Source organism: Gadus macrocephalus, chromosome 8 (assembly GCF_031168955.1).
Source record: "Gadus macrocephalus chromosome 8, ASM3116895v1".
Classification (NCBI taxonomy): Eukaryota; Metazoa; Chordata; class Actinopteri; order Gadiformes; family Gadidae; genus Gadus; species Gadus macrocephalus.
The window spans coordinates 5,897,995-5,922,276 of NC_082389.1; the positions used below are offsets into that span (position 1 = coordinate 5,897,995).

The following is a 24,282-nucleotide window of genomic DNA, read 5'->3' on the forward strand; positions in this document are numbered from 1 at the left end:
GCTAAAAAAAGCAAATAGCAGTGATACTTTGTATATGATACGGCTGCAGACGCGCTGCCATGCAGCATTCCTGCAGGCGCATGTTATTCTACAACAGGTCGGGTTGTGGTGGGTGTCTGCCTCGGTCACGGCCATGCCTACTTCCTGGTTAAAAGAGGCCGCTTCATAGTTGTGAGGCAGCATTTTTGTACAGACACAACGCGAGATAGGTGGATTGGTTGCACATTTTGCATTTCAACACTCGTATTCAAAGCGATCGCACTGCCCTAGGAGTTTGAAAGCGATATCTTTAGTAGTGCAGGAATATCGACAAGATGGGCAGCACGGTGATGGAGTCCAATAAAGACGGCTCCAAAAAGATCCCGAAGAAAAGGAGAAGTCTGCGAATTGACATGCCAGTAAGTCCACCCTACCTACATGTTATTGTTGGCTGGCGTGTTTTTCCAACATACCAACGCTGTCCACACTCCACGTGTGCCTCGGTCCGCGGGACATGTGCTGATGTTTTCACGAATACTAAACAGGATAAGTAGGCCTTTTTTTTCTTGCAGCATCTTCCCGTTCAGACGCAAACGTGACGTCGTAACTTAAAGTCATGTTTGTCAACACCCAGGGCTGTCATTGTCTGCAATTCTACCTTTTTAAAGTTAATCTAATCGTTTGCCTTTGTTTATGTTTACATTCCAATGCATGGGTAAACGGGACATTTGAGGGAATTTAAAGAAAGAATTCGTCTATTAGGCTATAATTCTTTCTTTTTTTTTTGACAACTGAGCTTGTTCATGCTATTACACTTCCTTGGTTGCGTTTTTTAAGATGATTATTATTGTATGGGATGCCGAATGTTATGCACACCTACGGTGAAGTTGTATCGCAGAAATGGGTTATTCGAGGGTGTGTACAGTATAGGCCTGCTTAACATGACAACAAATCCGCCATGAGGTCGGTATGCTGCTTCTCATAATCACTGAGCTGCTTCTCTTCGTCCCCCATGTGATGCATGTTCAATCCATTATGTTACTGCAGCCTATGATTCAAATCACACTTTCATAGTGACCCAATCATCCTGCACTGATCAGACTTGAAGGTAAAATCACCTGTTTAGGTTTGGGTGGGACCATACCAACACACTAAAAGTAATTCAGCATTCATTAATCTATCGTGTCAATAAGAGTGTACATAGGCCTGCTTGTCATGGCTGCGAAGATCATTGGGCAACATGTTGAGGTTGTGTCGTCAGGACTGTTGATATTTGCACATCATCGAGGTGAACGGGAGATTGATCTGAACCTTGGTGGTACCTTTCCCCCAAATAGTAAGCCTCCCTTCAAAACAAAAACATCAAACAACCATTGCATCAGAGAGAAGCTCCTCCTGGTTTTCAAGCACATTGACTTAACGATACTCTTGTTCGTAATGATTTTAGCCTAATATAAATAAGCATCACATTTGAATTGCAAAAGAAGGGCACTGAGCAACGTATGAAAGGGGCAGCGTTGTACAGCTCTCCTTTTGGGTTCAATGTGCAATAACCATACGCATACCATGTCCCGAACACTGTTGGATGGGTAACCTTAACCGGAGACCCTCCCTCAACCAACAGACGTCAGTCTGAGCTCTGGCGGGTCTGCGCTGCTAAACGATGACCCTGCACTCTGAACTCCCCTCAAAGAACCTGAGTAATGGTTGGCCTACATGTCTCAGATGGCCTCAAGGATTATTGGGCAATGTTTTAAGGTTGTGACACCCCCAGGGCAAACGTTGATATTGCCTAATCATCGAGACAAACGGGAGATTGGATGACCTGTTCCACAAATATTCTCCCTTCAATGCCTGTCAAAAGTACATTTTGTGGGTAGGCTAAAGCCGGTCACACAACTATCTTTTTAATTTTGTCTGACGGCCCCTAAAAACCATTACTGGCCGACCCATCCAGGGGATATCATATATATTTTAAATATATAATATAACCTTGAATCCCTCCCTGCTGTTTTAATTAAATGTTATTATATTTACACTGCACCTTTTTATGAGACCGCCTTGTCTGTTTGTTTTCCTTGTTTTGAGCCCTCATGGCTGAAACCTGCCTAAACTTGCTCTTGCACAATGAAAGAGGGAGAGAGAGGCGTGTGCACGCTCCGCCCTGCAGACCTGTCTGTGGATTGGTGGTTATGTATGGAGCGCGGCCCCAGCCCTAAACAAACGGTGACCTGATCCTCTCACACACGCGCATGAAAATACCCTTCCTGCTTCTGAGTTCTTAGAAGTTTGAGAGGTACGGTGACCTACCAGTGAGACAGTTTTTTCATTTGCCAAACCGCTCTATATATATATATATATATATATAGATAGATAGATAGATAGATCTATATCTATATCTATATAGATCTAGATCTTTATGCTTTTTGTCGTTTTTCGTAGTTCTTTGAAAGTATTGCTTTGAAAGAAACGTGTGTGTGTGTGTGTGTGTGTGTGTTCATTCTATTATATAACTACTCTCGTCCAGTACGTCACACAGAAAATAAACTGCTGTTGGCATATCACCTCTAGTTTTATTTATGTCGGGGGGGGGGGGGGGGGGGGGTGCCTCATTGCAGTTGGCACCAGGGAAAAGAAGGTCACAATTTACCGTGATGTAACACTTCAGAGGAACGAGAGTGGAGTTTCCACCTCATGTATTCCACATATATTAGTATTTATTTATTCACTTTCTTATGTTGACGCAGCTTTTAACTACATTCATTATCATCGCACGTCGTAACCTAGTGCAACGCGTTCTGGATTACTTTCTTCACTTCTGAAAGCACATCTTATTATTAACCAATTAAAGACGGGAAGAATGTAGGGAGAGCCTGGACAACATGTTCTTGCCCTGTAGCGGTCAGCCATTAGGATGCTCACCCAGGATCACGTTAGGTCAATGCAATGAAGCGCCATGCATTGGTTTCTTATTCAGGAGAAGCAGAAGTCACTTCAGAGATAATAAGGGACCATAGAAAGCAGAAGAAAGAGATTAGGCATTAATGTGAAATCTCTCAATAAATCTCAGACTGAAACAGAGGTGCAGTAGAAAGCCTGCCGGCCTCACAAGAGTAAGGGGTGTTACAGCTGGGCCATATGGAAAAAAATTCTGCACTGTCCATAGAGTCTATGCCGATATGCGTATCAATGCAAAATGCTATTCAAAACAGTGCAGGCCAGGGTCTTTATTGAAATGATTGGTCATGTGCGGGATGGGCTCAGAATATACTTGTGCATGCATGTGTGTAAACAAAATTATATCTATGCATTAAACAAAATATAATGTTCAATAGTTAATTACTCAAATAAATCGGTGGGAATTGCCCTCCCTTCATCCATGGAATTGCCCTGTATAACACTGGAACTAAAACATCGGCCGATATTAATCGGCTAACATAGGTCGGACCCTTTTTAAATAATAACATCCTAAAGCATGCATTTCACAAAATCCATCTGTATTCCCTGACTCTATGGCCCAATCCCATTTCCACCCCTTACCCCTTACCCTTACCCCTCCCCCTTGTTTTGAAGGGGTAAGGGTAAGGGGTAGAAATGGGATTGGGCCTATATCTCCACTCAAAGACCCTTAAGGACCCCCTGACCGATCGGGGGGGGGGGGGGTCAGGGCTGACCCATGTTCCAAGCCTCTGGAGCTAACACCTCCTCCCCCTCTGCCCCTCCCCAGGGGGAGCTGCCCGTCTGCACCTCCTGCCCCACCAGGGGCATCTTCCAGAGGAGCTCCAGCGTCAGCCCGCCCTCCTGCCCCGGGTCCGCCCCGGTCCTCACCAAGGTCAGCCCGGGCTCCCCGAAGAACATCTTCCCCTACCCTTCTCAACAGCAGGGCTCCTCCTCGCCCAAGTCCCCCCGCCGGCTGAGCTTCAGTGGTATGTTCCGCTCTTCGTCCGGCTCCTCGTCCTCCAGCATCAAGCTCTTCTCCAGGGCCAGAAAAGGTCAGTGTCTCTCTCCTTTCTGTCTGTTAGACAGTGTGCTTCTTTTATCATTGCTGTGTGAGCGTCATGTGAACATTCGAGTCAGCCATCTCTTTATTATTTTAGCATAAACAAAGGACTGCATTATATATAACAATGCATTTATTTAGCTGACACTTTTGCCGAAAGCGACTTACAATAAGTGCATTGAACGATGAAGATATAACCCAAGTGTGACTCATTCAAGTACATTCAATTAATCAAATAAGCAAACTGCTTTAAATGCTAGATGACAAGAACAAGATTATCTTTTTTTAATTTGTTTATTATGCCAGTGTCATCTCAAAATAATTCTGTTCAGGATTATACAATCATCAGATATTTGCATGGCACATCCACCACAAAACCACAGGTTATGACAATATCACCAGTGACGCTTATTTAAACACCTGTCGACCTCAAAGCACATGATTTCAGAAATTCTTCAACACTTACTCCCAGCTACGGAGTGTTGGGCAGTGTCTGGTTATTGAGCAGATGTTTCTCTCAGTTTCTTGGAGTGGCCTCTTCACTTATCCACTTGCCGTGCACCGATGCAAAGGCAATGCACCACTTAGTTGTTACGGTATCGTGTTGATGTAATGGAGCCTAATGTAACAATACACTTGATCAACATCCTGATGGGACTGATAATTATAATAACCACTGGAGCCGGCTGGAGCCCTCCAACTGTCTTCCTCACACCAGCCACTTCCTCTTAAAACAAGGGCAAACAATGGAATAAAGTTAAAATCTCACTGTACTTCCTGTCGGACAAGCTTTTGTAAACACAATGTAGGCTGTGTGTGTGCGTGTGCACATCTGTGTGTGCATGTTTAGCAGCATTTGCTTGTGTGCATCCGTGGGTGCTTGCGTAACAGCGTGTGTGTGTGTGTGTGTGTGTGTGTGTGTGTGTGTGTGTGTGTGTGTGTGTCAGCATGCGTGTGTCTGTGTTTTTTAAAAAGAAACCTTTTCGGTTCGACTGCGCCATCTTCTGCGTGTTTTTGTGCGTGTGTCTGCATGCTTTTGTGTGTGTGTGTCTGCGCGTTGTTGTGTGTGTCGCGGCAGACACTGTTTGGATGAGAGCAGATGTGGGCTGGGGAGTGACTGAACGGCACCGTGCACGCCCTGTTGTTGCACGTTCTGATATTGCACAACAGCAGGCAGAATGTTCTGCACGGAAACACAGCGTTCACCGAGGGGCTGTAGGAAGCTGAGATCAAACGCCGCTCCGGTGACTCATGCTCCGTGGCTTCCACACACCCGCTCCCCTCTCGCGGTGCCGTGCGAGCACCCAGGGCCCCTCGCTGGCTCGGGCTGAGCGGAATGGCTCCGCTGGTGCCAGGGTTGTCTCAGCCCGCCTCCCCCTGCCAACTGCTTTCCTCTGGACGCCATTGACATCGGTGCAACTCCAGAAGAACACATCAAACATACCGAGTTCAGCAATGTGTCGCCCGATTCTGTAGACTATGGTCTCTAGCAACCTTACTGCAAACAAAGGGTCATTTTGTATTCATTTATTAACGTTGGAGACGATTTTAAAAGCTACATATTTGTTTACTAGTGGCGGGGGGTGTGGTGGTGGTGGTGGTCCAATCGTATTCCAACGTTCTGCGGTGGAGCGATGTTTTCTACACTTCCTTCTCCTGCCACAAGAGTGTGCTGATGATCCTAGTCTTCGCTCTCCTCTCTCCCCCCCAAATTGCTGCTGCTTCTTAAGGTGGTTTTGCATTCCAAAGGCACATCACAACAGTTTAGTATTCATTGCAGAGTCAAATTATTAGTCAATGCACATCTCAATGAGGTACAGTGCTTCCATGCATTTTATATCGATATAATTCTTCATATGTTCCTTTGCGTTTATACTCTTCGTAGAAATGTGGATCGCCTACATGTTAAGTTTCCAAGTAGTGGGGAATGACTTGCTGTCCTTTTGCAGCCTTATCTGGAAATGTCTTCCTCTCGCTCTCTGTCTCTGTCGCTCTCTCTCTCTTGCTCTCTGTCTCTGTCGCTCTCAGTCTCTCTTGCTCTCTGTCTCTGTCTCTTCTTTTCCATGTGGTGTGTTTTCAGTAAATACTGGACCCAGTGTTTCGGTGGCGAGCGTCCTTAAAAGGGAAGAGGACTTGCTCGAGCAGGAGCGGAGCTTTATTGCGGTGAACTCCTAAAACCCGGAGGAATGTTCAGTAATCAAAATAAGACGACTAGATGAGTCATTTTTTTGCTCGGTTTCAAAGCTGTGTGGGGTATGGGTTAGACTGGGTTAACAACACGGCAATCCCAACCGAACAGCCTAGCGCTTCATTGAATTAAACATGGATCGTTTGACCTTAGACCTGCCCTGATCTTAGGTGGGGATGTGTTAGGAATGGATGCCTGCTGGGTGGCTCCACGCTGACTCCTCACCGAAGGCCTACTGACCTTTCGGGCCTCGGCTCACAGGTTGCATAATCTGCCGGTTTAAATCTGAAGTGTTGTGGGGGTGTGGTTGGAGGAGGGTGGTGCGGGGGTGGGTAGGGGTGAGCCATCCGTTAAGGAAGGGGAAGAGGGACACCAGCCACCAAAGCCACTCTCGGATCGGCTGACGGAGCCACCCTGACCCTCTCCGACCCACCTCTCAGAAGTCTTAAAGGTCCCCCCCCCCCCCCCCCCCCCCACAATGCACTTCCCTACATTGGGCTTTCCTGATCATTTCAGTGCTTGCGTTGGTGCGTTCGATCCTGAATGTATAGCAACTGCTCACGTAGACTAAGGTGCCTGAGCTTTAGATATTTTCATTCTTAATTCATCATTTAAATCTGGGCTTCTTTTTTTTTTTCTCAAAAGAAGGCGGGGACCCCCCCCCCCCCCCCCCCCCCCCCCCCCCACCGTCAGCCAGCCAATAGCTGCAGTGCAGCGTCGCTCGCGGACACTGCTGTGGCCTCCCGTTACCGACTGCTGAAGCCATATTAAACAGGCTCCCGCCGCAGCTGCACCTGACAATTCACAGCTCCTCAGACCGTGCAAGCCACACCGGGGACAGCACCACTCTGTGTGCGAGCGTGGGTGGTGTGTGTGTGTCTGTGTCTGTGTGGGCATCTCTGTGTTTGTGTGTTTGTGCGTGTGTGTGTGTGTGTGTGTTTGTGTTTCTCCTCATCCCTATTTTAACGGACCTGGGGATTTGATCTATTGCCTTACTTCAGATGTTCCAACACGTCCGTGTTTCCCTGGAGACCGACGGGCCGACGCGGACCCCGCACGCTGGCCGCAGACACCCCCCCCTTCCCGGGGCACCTGGGATAAACAGAGCTAGATCCCTCTTCAGATCATCTACCTCACACGGACCGCAATGAACCTATATTCGCTCCTCTTCAAAACGGATTGATCGACTTTCTTTCGTGAACAAAGACTACTTTTCCCAGAGTTTCCTCCTGAACTCCATCGTCTGCGTTGCATCCACGAGGACTCTGTACTGTACTACTGTATCTCTCTCCTTATCCACGATGTTCTCCACGCCGGGCTGAAGAACATAAAGCCCCCCGTTTCTACTGGCGACGCTCGTCGCGGAGACCTCCCCGTGCCTTTACGTCGCCCGCCGCGTGCGGCAGCCATGCTCCCGTCTGGTTAGGAAACCCCGGCCGCCCCCCGTGAGCTCCATGAAGAGGTTCGGTAGTCTGCGTCGGAGCAAGAAGCGCAAGGAGCAGGATGGGCTGGCAAGCAGAGGGCAGTCCCAGTCCCCCGGTCCGCCCGGTAACACACCCACCCCGCCTCCGTTCTTCTCTTCTCCTCCTCCTCTCCTCATAGCTCTGGGGCTGATTAACAGTCCTTTAAGGTGTTAATACAAGATGCATGTGTGTGAAAGTGTGAAATAACATTCCTCCTCTCCCACGCTCAGTGCTGATGCAACGTTCTGTGAGTAATGTACGCCGTGGTGGATGTATATCCATAGCCGTGGGGCGGTAGACGCTGTAGTGATCTCTTACTCTCGCGATGTACAGTATGCATACCTACCGGTGGAATGTCTGTTGACATGTATATGGCAGTGTATCCGCGCGCTGTTGCCAGTGATGCTTATTTACCTCATATCAATGCTGCGGTCGTGTCTGTCTATAAATCAATCAATGAAATCCAGCTAAAGTTATGGTCGGTGTCTCTTAATGAGGCAATGAATATTAATGGTTGACGGGCTGTGTTCACAGACGTGAGGGGGTGTTTCCGCCACTAATTGAGGCGGCGGTCGGTGGCGCAGTGTCTGATTTCTTCCTAAAGCATGCAGGGAATCCATACAGGACTGAAAGCAAAAGGGCACCCGCACCAAATGTCACGAGCCTCAGCCACAGTGTTCAGAGCTCACCGCTGTCCTCGCCGGGAGTGTGAGTTTAACCAGAGTTGACGGCTCTAGACAACAAAGGAGTGATATTGTGCTGACGCATTGATTTCTGTTCGATGTGGTGGTGGTGCCGTAGAAAGGTGGTGCAGTGTGCTTCACTTTATTATGTAACAGCGTGACTCTGCACTTTTCTCCAGCTGGTGTCTTCTTTTCAACTCTCTGCTGAATAACTGTTTGACTTTAAAAATAGCAAACTTCATTGGTGAGCGACAGAAAGCTATCTGGTCTTGAAATTCCGCCGGGGCTGTGCCAGAAAAGTGGTTCTGAAAGAGTGTGACTCAGGGAAACAAGGTGATCGACACAAAACGACACCCCTGTACATGCAGAATTCAAAGCAGGTGCTCTGCGTTCCTGTCCATCCATCTTCTCCTGGGGAGTGTAGTCAGAGTGTGGGGAGTGTGAGCCGGAGCCTATCCTAGTCGACTACGGGGGCACAAGACCGTGACTTGTCCTGAGAAGGGGAAGCAGGTCATTGCCCTCAAGTCTCTCTGTCACGCACACATTGTTTACACCTACTGGTATTCATTGGTCTCCGTGTCCGTGGGTTTGAAGGTCTCAACCCCGTGACACGCAAGCCAGGAATCACGGGTCTGAAACCCAGATCTGTTCAGCTTGCCCTCTGCACTCTGGGGCGACAGTAGCTCAGGAGTCAGAGTGGGTTTACTGGGTAACCAGAAGGTTGCTAGTTCAATCCCCGGCTCCTCCTAGCCAAGGGTCGAGGTGTCCCTGAGCAAGACGCATCACCCTGACTGCTCCTGACGAGCTGGCGGTCGCCCGGTGTGGTGGACACCGGAGTCGGTGTGTGAATGTGTGAATGTATGGTTGTAAGTCGCTTCGGACAAAAGCATCAGCAAAGAATCGCCTAAGATTGCACCACTGCGGCATCCCCTTGGTAAACGCTCATGCATATATGGAACCATAACCATGTAAGGAACCTGTGCAGCAAGCCGGACCGGGGTGGGAAATTAGGCAGAAGTTAAGAGGGGACCGACTGCGTTCACTAAGGGAGGGTCGGGTCCTTCAATGTATGCAGGACAATGCGGAACATGTCGCCCCAGGCTCTGATGGCAGGTAACCCTCTTCTTTGTGGTCGTCGTGTGCTGGAGCAGCAGCATCAATGCCGTCCACAGGGGCTTGCAGCGACTCAGCAGGATGATGGCAGGGAAGTGGGATGGTGACCAAACTGCTGGCCATAGTGGAACCAGGCCTTTACCGTCTGCTCTGTGACTCTCTGGTCAGGCAGAGGACTGGATCTGGGTCGATGGCCCAACAGGGCGGCTCCAGAGGTCCATCCTGCCACCAGACCCCCCCCTCCCCCTGCCGGTTCTTTTTTGCAAAGCAGTCTGCGACGTGCACATAGTGCCCCCGCGCCTTGTTGTTAATCACAGCATGCACCCGATTTATACCCAGCGATCCATTTATGAAGACGTTTTAACTCCCTAGCCCTCTAGAATCACTAGTGTAATTCTATATGTTTATGCACAGCGTAATGCACACACCATTTTAGTTTTTCATTATGCACACAGAGTTTCTGCAGTGAGTTCATTGTTTAATCTCGTCCTGGCTCCTTTTCCCCACGGGGATCTAACGAGCAGGTTTCTATCTATAACCTTGTTCGGCGCCCCTCATACGAGGGCCTCGTAAAGAGTGTGTTGGCGTCGAGGGTGGTGGGGGCGGGGGGGGGGGGGGGGCGGGGGGGGGGGGGGGGGGTCTGCGTTGCATTTAGGATTAGGTCAGAACAGGAGGTCCAGTTACAGCGAGCAGCCAGTCTATATCTGGTGCAGCGAATGCACGGGGCTCTCATCGTATGGAAGTGCTGCAGCATCGGAGCACGTCCACACCCTCAGCCCAGCGGGGAAGCCCAGCGATCGCATACCTTCTGCCCCACCAGCAGCTGAGAAGTGTTCACACGTACTCTCCAATCAGTCCGGATGAGAGTTGGCCGGATATGGTCTATGTGTGTGTTTTGCTTGGTTATATATTAGCTTTTGAAGGGACTTCTCAGCATAAGCCAGGAATTACTGCCGTTGTGGACCAATTCGGTGTTTGTTAATGTGAGGTTAGGTGGCTGTCGGTCTTACTTGTTGGAAAATACGCAAATATGTTTATTTGCATATTTACCTCTACCTTTGCCTCTTTTCACTTCCACTCTTAGCCCGTCATACAAAACTATTCTAAATATGAAGCTTTTGCAAAAGTAGGTCTACGTTTAGTGTATATGTTTGGGCTTGTAATGCACTTGCCAACTAGTGTTTGTGCTCACTTGGTGCAGATTGCACTCTTAGTGAACCTGGAAGTCTTCAGTCTCATTGGAGTCGTTCTAGTTGTTCAGGGAATCTCCTTCACTGGAAAATTGCGCATCAGCTCAGCTGTGCTAAGACAGACAAAATTGCACATCAGCCGTGGCTAAGACAGACACACACACTTGCACAAATACACACACACACATGCGCATTCAGGCCATATGCACACACCTCTCCAGTGTTGGCTTTGTTATTAACCAATGTTAGGCGGATATATGCATGTTATTTATTGTGAATTCTGGGTTGTGTGTGTGTGTGAATATTTATGTACGTCCGGCCCTGTGTGTGAACATGACACTATGTTGCCCAGCGTCACGTTCGTCTTCCCCCTCCCTGCGTTTTCCCCTAGAAGTGCCAGTTGGCTCTAGGGGACGTATTATACCACCAGGTGTGAATGTGATTAGTCATTACCAGCCGTTCTAAAAACCAGCCTCTTCTGACTTTACAAGTGTCGGCCTCGATGTTTGCTGGATAGATCAGTCTACCAGCCTACCCAGTGTACTGTAGCAAACATTGCTCAACTATCCATCATAGATCTAGGTGGACACGCCAAAACGGCTTGTAACGGCTAATCACACTCACACCTGTGTCTCACACTCACACAGTTGGTATAATGTGTCAGACCTGTCCCGCGACTGAGGAACCTGCCCGTGACCCCCGTATCAAACCTGGCCCTAGCCACACCGCGTCAATACACGGGACCACACGACTACGACAACGTACGTCCTGAAACGCTGGTGGTGTCACAGCCGGCCACCACTTTCGCCCCACACAGAGGCCTGTGTTGGTTATCTGCTGCAGAGGAATGTGCCACAACAGCGGGGCTAAAATAAGACTGAGGCGCTGCGGAAGCGGGCGCGGGCCAACGACGGGCCGGTACAAGCCAGCTAAATGTCAGGAGATAAGGGAGAGAGGGCCAGGCACGGTGCACGCTGCCAGGACCAGGCAGGGCTGTATTGATTGACTGGTTGATGATAGCTATTGGGTTGTTTGATGGAAGCGTCCTTGGATAGGTTGAGGCCACAGTGAAGGCTGTGTGTGCGAGTGAGTGTGTGTGTGGGGGATCCCTGGATTTGAAGGTTAAGGTGATCGTTTATCGTGAAGGTTAAATCAGAAGGCGGATAACAACTCGGCTGCTCACTGTTGAGTCTGCCTTGTGCTTTGAGTTCATTAAGTTTGGCTCTGTTGGAAATTACAACACTTTTCTCTATGTTCACGAGTTGGAGAGGGTGACGAAAGTAACAAGTACAGTCTGACGGGGCTGCAGACTCGTGACTCCTCCCCAGGGTCCCTGCGTCAGTAGGGGCGTGTGGGTCCCGTGTCTCCATGCGTTAGAGGGGGGGTCCGCGGGGGGGGGCGTGTGACGGTCGTCAGGTGACCCTCCGCGCGACGCTGCCTCCGAAGCAGCTGGTCTTTGAACCCGGTGCCCGTGGGCTCGGAGACAACGACACTGAACTCCGGCAGGAGCGAAGTGAATGGGAGCAGGTGGAGGAAATGAAGGGATCTCAATGTTACGCTCGGGTAATCGAACGATTATTAAATCAATGGGCATAAGTGGGTCGTTAGCTTCCCCTTGATATCTTTGGATTCATTCTGTAAACATTATGGGTTTTTAATTTGGGGTTTCATCGTCTTTTTGTATTGCAGAAATGTCACACATAGATCCGTATACAATGATGTACATTGTTTTTGTCGTTATGATCCTTCTTGAATTATACAAATTGTACGTCAAGGGATGAAATCTCGAGTCAAGACATCTCGAGTCAAGACATTAGAGTTGTATTGGCAGGCTGCTGGCAGCACACAGCTTAGTGAGCTGTATCTATACCTCAACTGATCAGATGGGCCTTCCCATCTGTCCTCACTGCAGTGATAAGATCACACAGAGCAGCCTGACCAATCAGACACCATCCCACTGTGTCCTCCTCCCCCCCCCCCTGCAGTCACACACTTTATCTCAGTCTATCAGTCATCTCTTACACATAAACACATTCAAAAGTCAAGAGTAGGGATTCTAGTCAACTGAAGAAATTGGGTTTCATGAAGTTAGCAAAGGGTCCTTGTGATGTTTGGTCTGAGATTGTTTTTTGAAAGATTAATAAACTGTTAATATGCGTTCCATCATGAAGGTCCATTGTGCTTTCAGGAGTTGACTTTTATTCCAACACTCGACATTGCCAAGTGTCAGGGAGATCGTTACACCAACATGTTTGTAACAATGCTCCCGCTACACTCCCCCTTGGGGACTTTTACTGGGCTCCTCCAGACCAGGAAAACAGGTTGGCGATGTTTGAAAACTGGTTTCTCTTGTGAAAATTGGTTGACAATGGGGTAACCGTAATCCTATGTGGCCATGCGAGAGACCTCCCTGAGTGTGTGTGGAGACGGCTGGTCTAACATTAAACCAGCCGGCATTAACTCTGGGGATGTGCCACAGGTGTGGCACATCCCACGGGTCTAAACAGTGTGTCTGGGGTCAGGTGAGGCTGCTTACACCAGCCGTTATCCACACACACTCCACTACGTCGCACCCCTTTTAGGATATGGTTCTACCTTAATCAATCTAACGTGAACCCAATCCCTGACCCTCTCCCCTCGCTCTCCTTCTCTCTCCCCAGGCTCTGGTGGCTCGTCACTCCCCTCCACCCCCATCCAGGTGTCCACCCCCCCCCAGGCGTCCACCACCCCCCCGCAGGCCTCCAGCCAGCCGCTGTTCCCCCAGGCGCCCCAGCCCAGCTCCCCGACGGCCGAGCGTCTCAGCCTGCGCTCCCGCTCCCGCTCGCTGTCCTGCACGGCGCCCGACCTGGGCCACCGGCTCAGCCTCCCGCGCACCAAGCCCCCCCTCGTCCCGTCGCCCGGCCCCGCCACGCCCACCGCTACCTCGCACCACGTGAGTACACTGGGTACACTCGGCGGACGTCCACCGATCCACCGGTGCGTCGGGGAGCGCGTGTCGTGGAGCGCGTCCCGTTAAGGCTCGGTCCCGATCGCAGCGGACCCGGGTTCGATTCCTGCCCGGGTTCCTTTGCTGCATGTCTTCTCCTCTCTATCTCGACTACCTTCCTGTCTATCTCTATCATAGAGCATAAAAAGGCAGATAAATCTTTAAAATAAAATAAAACCCAAGCTTCCTATAGGCACAGATGAGGAAGGCCGAGCGACCTTCCTCACGGTTCGACCTTCCTCAAATATTGTCATGAAACCAAAAGAAAAAAAACTAAAAAAAAACTAAAATCGAACCACAACACCAAACATTGTCATGGGAACCATGACAATGTTTGGTGTTGTGCGATGGGGTTCGATTGTTTTTTTTTCTTCTTTTGGTTTCCTTTAGGCGTTCGGTTAGAGATGATAAGAACTGGCGGTTGAAATGACTTACGTGAAATGAATGTTTCACCAGAGATGGCAATCTCAACCGTTTGATGTTCGGTTACTCTCGGCATTCATTTGAACCGACAATTCAAACTGCATTTCCATTGTGATGGGATGTGATACGCTACGCAATGGTGCGGGACGGATGCAGTAGTCGAAGCTACTCATGCGTGTCATTAAAGTATGCCGGCTGCTTTTGCATTTTCTAGACGATTCGATTGCTAAGCCCCACCTTGGCTTGTGTTAATGTTTACAATATTTCCTGAACATAAAGCCTCCACCTTTCTCAAAGTCACAGGGATTGTACCGGATGGAGTGTGTAGGAACCATTGCTGTGTGAAAGCATATGACGGATTGAAGTCCTGTTGCTTTACTCTGCTGTCAATAGCACTTGTTGCTGTTCGAACTAAAGGCGCACAAAGCTAATTACTTGCAAAAGCATGGTCGAAGGAGCTTTTATCTAGTTAATACAGCAAAGGTTGGTGTTCTTTCTGAATCCTTGATGCCTTATGACCAGGAGGGGGGGGGGGGGGGGGGGGGGGGGTGTGTGTGTGTGTGTGTGTGTGTGTGTGTGTGTGTGTGTGTGTGTGTGTGTGTGTGTGTGTGTGTGTGTGTGTGTGTGTGTGTGTGTGTGTGTGTGTGTGTGTGTGTGTGTGTGTGTGTGTGTGTGTGTGTGTGTGTGTGTGTGTTTTATAGCCCAAACGCCCTTGTGTGGAGAGAAGCTGTGTGATGAAGTGTAGCCACCTGTCTGTTGTGATTGCCCCGCCCCTGGTAGCTTTGAGTGATTGATGTTGACTAATATAATCAAAAAAATAATAACTCATCCCTAGTCTCGTGTGTTGTAAAACACCCAAGGATACGTAAGAGAGAGAGTAGATTCATCATGAGTGTACGTCCATCTTGTCTGCCTGCCAGCAACCGTTTTCTTTTAAAGAATTGAATGATCTCATTTCCTCTTAATAGCACGGCGGTGAGGTACTTTCTGCCTCAACCGAATCAGAGAGCGAAGCCCCTCTGCTGTGCCGCAGCCAGGCAAGATTTATGGTGCTGCAGTAGTTTTGGCAAGAAAAGCGCTGTGTCACCATCGCAGGCCGGCTCCGGGGAGACCTGGCAACACGTATGACATGTATAAGGACTATCCTGCCCTGCCGCAGTGGACCAAAGGAATTATACTTGCAAATTTAAGGCCGGGGGAGAATATTTTATCGGCACAAGCAAAGCTATGGATATCTGCTTGTCTATAACTTGTGTGTGTGTGACTAAGCATATTCCCTTATGTGTTTTTGCCTTTTCTAATCTGAAAAGGCAGATCAAAGGTTTATAATACGCCCCATTTTGAATAGCTGCCGATAAACTATTGCCCTAATGGCTTTGACGATGCCGTCTTCTTTCCATATTTAAGATAAGACACTGCGCTACTCGCGTCTAATTAACCGCGGCGACGTTACCGCGTAGACCTATCTCCTGCTTCTTGCTGCTAGGCAACACAGGGGATTTCCTAATATGGTGAGGGACCGATTGTTGAGCGCGGAGGGGCGTTTCCACACAGCGTAATGGTGGTGCCCGCATTCCCCCCATGGGAATGACTATGGCTGGAATACTGGGAATCGGTTAGGCTCCATTGGTTTCAGCATACGATTTAATAAACCTCGGCTCTTTTTTTTTTTTAAATGTCGGTTGAATGAAACCAGCAAGAGTCGGGAGATCACAGTGGCAGTTTAGTATCAGTTTCAATACGACCAGTATGTCTGCATTGTTCCCCATCGCTGCATTGAAAGACCCTATTGGGAATGTTCCACTTTTATAAAGGGGTGTGCCCGTTGATAAATATTACATATTTACCAATAAAGTTCAAGCCTTTTGCGGTGAGCGTCTGTTCGCGCGCTCCTCTGTTGCGCGACGCGTGGATCGCAGCGCTGTAAACAAGCCCAGTTGTGCAGCAATTGACCGACCGCGAACATTTATTTCCGGACGCTACTTCGGTAACAGCATTGTTCGGAGCCCTGTTGAGGAGTCCCGTCATCAGCCGGCTCATAATATCACCCGCAAAGTTTGTTGTGAGCCGGCCGAGTGTGTGTCGTGACTGTTTTGCATCTCTCCTGACCGGAGCACGTCTCCCCTTCTCCCTCCTAGGTGCACGGGTTATTCGAAGGCATGCTGGAGAAACTTGACATAGATGATGACGGTGAGTGTCCCCTGTTGTGGTTTGAACGTTTAAATGGTCAGTTGTTTTTATCCCGTGAGTACGCCAGTACACGTGTGGATTCTACGCGTCGGAATAACAGTCACAGCGACGACGCGGCTACGTTGCTTTAGTGGGATTTAGGCAGTTTACTAAAGTATTTGGGTGGGACTTGTAATATAACGCCCCTTACACAATAGGTTAAGAACCAATTGCAACGCACTGCTTTATATATGAGGCGAGCGTCGGCCGAATCTGTCATGTGCGTGAAGTCATGATCTCTCATTCTGTCACGTATTGAGCGTTCCCAGGATGGGACCGTCGCTGAATATAATGTTAGCATGATCACATGTTTTGATATGTTCTTCTTGGGCTTCTTCTTTCTTTCCTATGTTTTTTCAATTATGTATTGAATATATGCTCTTTTTTTACTGAGCTACGTTATTTTTATAATGCAGCAGGAGTAGCCTATACATTGTCTTTTAAATCAAACTGAAGTGATGAACACTTCAGTATTGGTCGAAATGGTTGTTGGAACAATGGAATGTATAAATGGTAAATAGATATATATATATATATATATAGCCTGGTTTATGTGCCTTCCAACATGCCACAAATGAGCCGTGACGGCTGCCTACATTGGTGTTCTAAGTTGCTAACAGGAGAGGCTAGCCCAAGGCACTCTGGGTAGCCTGGTCAAAATGCTACAGTAAGTGGCTCTTAGTGGTTTAGATCGGTAGTAGTTTGCCGTCCATTAGCCCGTGTCTGTCTGATGGGTCTGTTGTTCTCGCCCGTCCTGACAGCTGCTGCTGAACCAGAGAGTGATATCTACATGCGCTTCATGAAGTCCCACAAGTGCTACGACATCGTGCCCACCAGCTCCAAGTTGGTGGTATTCGACACCGCACTCCAAGTACGTCCTGCTCTACCTTCTGTGCAGCTACACACGCTGGCTTTTATACGCACACGCACACACAAATACGCAGCTTCTATTCACAGAATTACCGGCACTTGTGTGATGTCAATATGGGCCGGTACTACGACAGAAAGCCTTTGTTTAGGTGACAAGACAAAGCCTATTATTTCTTCTTTGAACCTCAGCAGGACATTAAGCGCTTATATTAAGTGGTTGCAATGGTGGAGGGGTAAGGAGAGAATGCCAAAGACAGTTAGTGTTTTAACGTGGGGGCAAACACACACACACACACATATCAAGAACCACTCAGTCTGTGAGCTGGCGTCGGGATTGTTTTGAAATGGTCCCAAAGCTGTTGAACAGTAATCTTGGGCGTGTCCTGGGCTGTCTTAAGTGTGGCGACAGACGCCATCCGTATCCAAATGAAATCTAAACGAGAGGAAAACCAATGACCTAGCCCTGAGGCATTCAGCTGGAGAAATCTGGGAGGTCTCCGGCCCGGTTGGCTTGGCTTTGTTCACGATTTCACGTTTCAGCTCGGGTAGGTGGGTGGCGTGCAATGAAATCGGTCACTGAATTGTACGATATCGTTATACTTGGAAGGAGGGTTGGTTCTTTGTAGAACTATTTCACTGAAGCCACCGGCATCATGTTTAATTTGAAAGGATTGAAAACCCACATAGACCATCATCTGCCTGCCATCGTTCCCCACAAACCAAACAGAATACAGATGATACAAATCCCCTGGTTTACTGAGTCTTGGGTGGATACTGTTTACTCTTTACTCACATTTATTACAAAAGGATGAGTGGAAAATGTTCCAGGAAAAGCTCAACGTAAGAAATGGCTGCTTTAATCAGTGACACGTCTGGACTAATGGCTCTGTATTATTGTTTGCATCCAACTGTTTGACGGCAGGTTAAGAAAGCTTTCTTTGCGCTGGTGGCCAATGGCGTGCGAGCAGCCCCACTGTGGGACACGGAGAAGCAGAGCTTTGTGGGTAAGCAGCCGGGATTTCCTCTTATAATAGGAGAGCCTGGTTGGAGGGCTTGCCTTCTTCACGGAAACCTCAAGAAATGAGGAGACGATAAATACTTAAATCATAAAGCCGATTTTTTTTCAGTCGCACAATGCAGCATAACGTCATTTTCCACAGAGACTAGAAACCGTCGTTTTTTTAAAGGCATGACGCAATATGCAGACATGATTCTGGTGAACCGGGCACACTGTTGTTCTTCTTGGGACAATAAAAGCCTAAAACGAGTCTCCGTACACCACTGAATAGCGTTGGGCACATCTCTCTCACAATGCAATCCCAGGTTGATGAGTGCATCATAACTCCATGTGCTGTCCCTTTTGTTCGCAGGGATGTTGACGATCACAGATTTCATCATCATCCTACACCGATACTACAAATCACCCATGGTAGGTCGCCCTGCGGCTTTCCCCCCCCCACCCCCCCGGACGACTCGGTCCTGCTTTTACGGTGCTTACCGGCGCCTTCTGCTTTTGTGTCTTCAGGTGCAAATCTACGAGTTGGAGGAACATAAGCTGGAGACGTGGAGAGGTGGGTGGATCCTCTGTGGTTTTAATGTTGGAGATGTTGAGCTGAACAGACGGGATAACATTTCCCATGTTCCCATTCAACTTTCTTTTGAAACACCTTTTCCTTCCCTCACAGAGGTGTATCTACAAGCGACATTCAAGCCCCTGGTGAATATATCACCTGATGCAAGGTACAATGTTTGACCATGAATTAGTAATGGCACATTGTGTTGAGGAAGAGAACTTTCCAGTGCATTGTATTATTGTGTGTGTGTGTGTGTGTGTGTGAGACGGTGTACCAAGGCTTGCGTGCACACACACACACACACACACACACACACACACACACACATACACACACACACACACACACACACACACACACACACACACACACACACACACACACACACACACACACACACACACACACACACACACACACACACTGTAATCCCTGTCTGTAAACCCATTTGTTTGCTGTCTCTATCTGCAGCCTGTTTGACGCAGTGTACACCCTCATCAAAAACAAAATTCACCGGTTGCCTGTCATCGACCCTGTCACAGGGAATGCACTTTACATCCTCACGCACAAGAGGATTCTCAAGTTCCTCCAGCTCTTTGTGAGTCCCACGCCGCCCATCCACCTTTGTGTTATCGCCTTCCCTTACATGCTTCTCCATCTGCCTTGGATGCATACACTGGACATCTGTTTCCATCTATGTATTGCCCCCTAGTGGCCAGACGCTCCAACAGTCTCTGAAAGGTGTGTGTGTGTGTGTGTGTGTGTGTGTGTGTGTGTGTGTGTGTGTGTGTGTGTGTGTGTGTGTGTGTGTGTGTGTGTGTGTGTGTGTGTGTGTGTGTGTGTGTGTGTGTGTGTGTGTGTGTGTGTGTGTGTGTGTGTGTCCCTCCCTCCCACTCGCCCAGGTGTGTGAAATGCCAAAGCCAGCGTTCATGAAGCAGACGCTGGGGGAGCTGGGCATCGGCACGTACAACCAGATCGCCTTCATCCACCCGGACACGCCCATCATCAAAGCCCTCAACATCTTCGTGGAGCGGAGGGTGTCTGCGCTGCCCGTGGTGGACGAGAGCGGTAGGGACGCATCCCACTGTGAGGCTCTGCACCGGTCTCTCTGGGGGACAACGCAATGCTGACGTCTCATGTTGTTCTCTCCTCACAGGCAAGGTGGTGGATATTTACTCCAAGTTTGACGTCATCGTAAGTTCGGCCATTTTGTTTTCAATGCACACACCCCCCCCCCCCCCCCCAAGCTGTTGGTGTAACCAATGAGTGCCGAGGCGATCAGTCTCACAATAAGATGGATGTTTTTTTTGTTCAACGGAAAATCGATGATGTTTACAGCTCGTGAAATACACATATTTTAGCTTTTTTCTTTCAGATTATAAAATAACTTTATAACCTTTTTTCTTGGCCACTCATTTGACAAAAGCATACACTTAATTTAAGGCTTGTGGTGGACATTTTCCACGTATTATGACACGTTATAGACTAAATATTGAATGTGAATAATAATCGATGGATTAATCTACAATGAAAGCCATTGTGTACAACAGAAGCCATCTTGAACTGAAGCATCCTCCTGGTCTCCTACTAGCTGAGCTTGCTCCTAAGTGCTGCGCCCCCTGTTGGCCGTTTTTCAGAACTTGGCGGCGGAGAAGACGTACAACAACCTGGACATCACGGTGACCCAGGCGCTGAAGCACCGCTCGCAGTACTTTGAGGGAGTCATGAAGTGCCACAAGCTGGAGACCCTGGAGACCATTGTGGACCGCATAGTGAAGGCTGAAGTAGGCACTCACTCACTCACTCAATACAATTACACTTTAGCACGCACCAATGGTTTCTAATTTAGTTTATGGTCGTAATTTGAAAAAAAGCTCTATAACACTTGCGCAAAAGCCTGGTACCTTTTAAGCCTGGACATTTGGACATTTCTGCGTTCCAAAGCTTTTCAATATTTTATGATTGGATCCGAAATATTTGCGGAAAATCTTGGACAACATTAGAACAGTTTATTGAGGCCTGGACATTTGGACATTTCTGCGTTCAAAAGCTTTTCAATATTTTATGATTGGATCCGAAATATTTGCGGAAAATCTTGGACAACATTAGAACAGTTTATTGAGACCTGAGGCAAGGGGTTGAGTTACTTACTGGGAATTCAGTTGTTAGCCACTACAACATCCTGCCCCAAGGATCTAGTCCATTTGTTGTTACACAGCTAGTTAACCCTCTGAGTACTTTTGTCTTACCTTACTTTACCGGAGCATTGTTATTATCAGCCTTCATGGCCACTTTGTGTCACCCTAAAAATGTGTGTGTGTGTGTGTGTGTGTGTGTGTCCCTGTGTGCATGTCCGTCCGTCCTCCAGGTCCATCGTCTGGTGGTGGTGGACGAGCGCTCCAGCATCGAGGGGATCATCTCCCTGTCGGACATCCTGCAGGCCCTGGTGCTCAGTCCCGCAGGTATAGACGCCCAGCAGCACTGAAGCCCTCCGCCCCTCTCCCCTCCTCATCCACCCCTCATCCACCCCAACACAGCGACCGCGCCCACCCTTCTGTCTCCTGCCGGGGGCTCCAACTCCCTCTCTACCCACCCCCAACCCCACCCAACCCACCCCCCCACCCCCCCCCCCCCTGCCCCTGTGACCCAACCTCAGGTAGGACGACACACGCACGTAAACGCCGGCGTTGGATGGCATGTCCCCCGTTAAGGGCTGTGTGCAGCGAGGGCGTCTGATAGGCTGACAGCAGTTCCTCGTTGATGTCTGCTTCTACTAAGGCAGGCTGCGGACGTGAAGGGCAGACGCTCAAGCTACTAACCCGACTGCGTTAGAAGCACGAGGAAGGGGCGAGTAGGTAGAAACACAGAGTAGAGCGCGTACCGTCACGGCTCAGTGCTGATCGCAGCGACCCCGGGTTCGATTCCTGCACCTAGTCTATGCTGCATGTCCTCCCCCCCTCTCTCTCCCATACCAACCGGTCTATCTGACTCTCTAATAAAGCATAGAAATGCAGAAATAATTCTTAGAAAAGGGAAAAAAGAAACGCAAGTCATTTCTCAAGCCAGATAATAAAATCCACAATGATGAAATGACAACATGCGGTGACGCATCATAAAATCAATGAGCGGATGTTATTGCGCTGACCGATGTTTACGGGGTCGGTCCGAGACGCAAGCGAGCAAACACGCGCCTGTAATGTGAGCGGGGGAAAGTGTAGAGCCGGCTCATCAGTGAGTGCTTCTTCCTTAGTGAGGGATTTTAAGCGCACGGTTGTATCATGGGATCCATGCTTTATAAACTAACACCCTGCATCGCCCTAAACATCTGCTTTGGGATCAATACTCATAGATTAGTTACTGGGTAACGTAACTCAGAGATGAGGTATTTGATCGGTATTCTCTGATGAGTTAATGTGTAACTTATCTAAGAGGCGAGGACATAGTTAATATTAATTGTGTGTGTGTGTGCTTTGGGCCTGATTGTTTAACAAGGTCCGCATTGGGTCATCATGATTGCCACTGACCTTCCAGCTACTGACCTTGTAATATTGGATTGGTATGGTTAGGAATTTTACATCAAAGAGGAGTTTCCCTGCACCTAGGACAGGGTTTTGGCAGTGAGTCCATCGGGCTGCAGTCTGACCAGCATTTCCCTAGCCTTTTATCCCTGCTAAGATATGCATTGGCAAGGGTGATTTATGTGTGCTGCCCTTCTTAACACTTACTGCCTGGATATTGCACATCTTCACCTCATCCCTCCACCCTCTCCCCCCCTCCCAGACGCTTCCAGAGAAGAGAAGCTTGCAGAGTGAGAAGACGAGAGTGAGAGAGAGAAGAGAGACGAGAGCGAGAGAGAAGAGAAAGACGAAAGAGAAGAGAAAGACGAGAGAGTGAAGCTTGCCGAGTGAGAAGACGAGAGAGCGAGAGAGAGAGATGAGAAGAGAGAGAAAAGAGAGAGAGACGAGAAAAAAGCGACGAGAGATAAGCGAGAGAAGAAGCACCCGAACAGGATATTTTGGAGGGAGCAGCAAGTTTTATTTTTTTATTTTTTCAATCGAAACGGCCGAGGACTCGTAGCGGCCGGGCTCCTAGGGGCCTCCCCCATCGGCCCCGGACTGATGCACTATATAAAGGCTTGGATACCAAAGAGCTTGGAGGGCCCCCGCACTGGAGGACCAGGGGCTGCCCCCCCCCCCGATTCACCCCCTGTTGTTTGTGGTGTTATTCTCCTTCTTCCTGTTAGGGTGTGTGTTTTGTTTTTGTTTTTTGGACACTGAACACACGCGCACACCGCTAACGCACACACACACACACACTGTGGGTGGATAAACAAACACTGCGGCTGCGTGCGCGGGGAGAGGGGCGGGTTGCGTCACGGGGATAAGCGTGGCCGTAATGCTTCACGCTTGCCAGGGTTCAGGGTCATGTGGAGGTTTGTGTGCTTGTGTTTCTGTGCCCTCCCTCCTTTCCAAACTATCTTCGCTGTGCCATGTCCCGTTTGCTCACAGTCAGCCTGCATAGCGCCGACCTCGGGTTGGATGGATATCCTTACTCAAGTTTGGAGGTTGTTGAGGTTCATAGGCCCAAGAACAGCGTTAAGGATATCAGTATAAGCATACACCCGCCATTTTATCCGCCCTGCTGTTAGAACCAATAAGGAGAACATTCCTCCATTGAGTCAATCTCTCGCACTGACAAGACAACTGAAGGTAATTAGATCACAATGTTATTTTTTACGCATCATAAATGCATTTCCGAAAGGAGATTGTTTGTTGAATACCGAAAGAAGTGGAAGTCAGGCACTGAAAACAAACTTCAAAGCTCTGGTGTCACTCGAAATATTAATGACGAATAACACAATTCGGGTCAACACAAGTGGTGTAGTAACTCACCACAGAAGTTACAGCCACAACCTCTAAAAGTATTCTGAACACGCCTTCGAGTTCATAGTTACTATCTACTGCAACCTACAAAACAGAAACCCAAAGAATGCACCTTGAAATAGTTTAGTGGCAAGGTGAACACCCAGAGAAGAACTGAATGTAAAGATCTTTATCCCACACACAAGGCGGGTGAGATGATTTGTCTGTGTTTGAGGTGTTGGAATGGCTGCAACCCCTCCCTCGCCGAACCTGACAATGGTTCTGAATCACCGCCTGTTCTCGGTCCTGTTTCTGTCCTTTCTGAATGTGTGTGTGGGTCATTGTTACCTGATTGTTACTCTAATCACATGCAAAAACAATATGGCCTCTCGTACCCCCTAGCCTGGACAGTTACTCATCTGTCGTTCACTGTAAATAAAGGGGTTTTCAGAAGACATATCAGAGAAAGCTTTATTTTTATTGAATGTGTATTGAAAAAAAAAAAGAATGTGGGAAGAAAGTGCAGTTTTACTGTTATTTTTGTAAATAATTTTGTGACAATATGTTTAAAACGTTTGTATTGGATACATATGTACTGTACATGTGCAAGCATGATAAATTACACTTCAACAGTTATGAATAGGTTTTTATTTTCTTCCCGTTTTTGATTGACTTTTTTTGTATCTTTCTGGTTGGAGAGAAATAAATGGCCACTGAATGTA

General features: G+C 48.4%; 1 protein-coding gene and 1 long non-coding RNA gene across 4 annotated transcripts; one reads left to right on the forward strand and one right to left on the reverse strand.

Annotated features, from left to right (window-relative positions):
* The first annotated feature begins 15 nt into the window (after positions 1-15).
* Positions 16-24,282, forward strand: LOC132462700 (5'-AMP-activated protein kinase subunit gamma-2-like). Of its 3 annotated transcripts, XM_060058396.1 has the most exons (15): positions 16-398; positions 3,707-3,971; positions 13,277-13,548; positions 16,164-16,215; positions 17,016-17,125; positions 18,047-18,128; positions 18,495-18,553; positions 18,650-18,695; positions 18,810-18,864; positions 19,170-19,296; positions 19,601-19,766; positions 19,855-19,892; positions 20,336-20,482; positions 21,067-21,160; positions 22,479-24,282. In XM_060058396.1, exons 1-15 carry the CDS (start codon positions 315-317, stop codon positions 22,508-22,510), a joined length of 1,629 nt encoding a protein of 542 aa, XP_059914379.1. In that variant the 5' UTR covers positions 16-314; the 3' UTR covers positions 22,511-24,282. The 3 variants fall into 3 exon arrangements, with proteins under 3 accessions (XP_059914379.1, XP_059914380.1, XP_059914381.1); XM_060058397.1 differs by lacking the exons at positions 16-398; positions 3,707-3,971 and adding an exon at positions 6,915-7,715; XM_060058398.1 differs by lacking the exons at positions 16-398; positions 3,707-3,971; positions 13,277-13,548 and adding an exon at positions 13,878-16,012.
* On the reverse strand, positions 19,449-21,073 carry LOC132462709 (uncharacterized). The gene is made up of 2 exons (XR_009526900.1): positions 20,824-21,073; positions 19,449-20,717 (listed from the first exon to the last, which is right to left on the reverse strand). It is a non-coding gene; the product is annotated as an uncharacterized LOC132462709 (long non-coding RNA).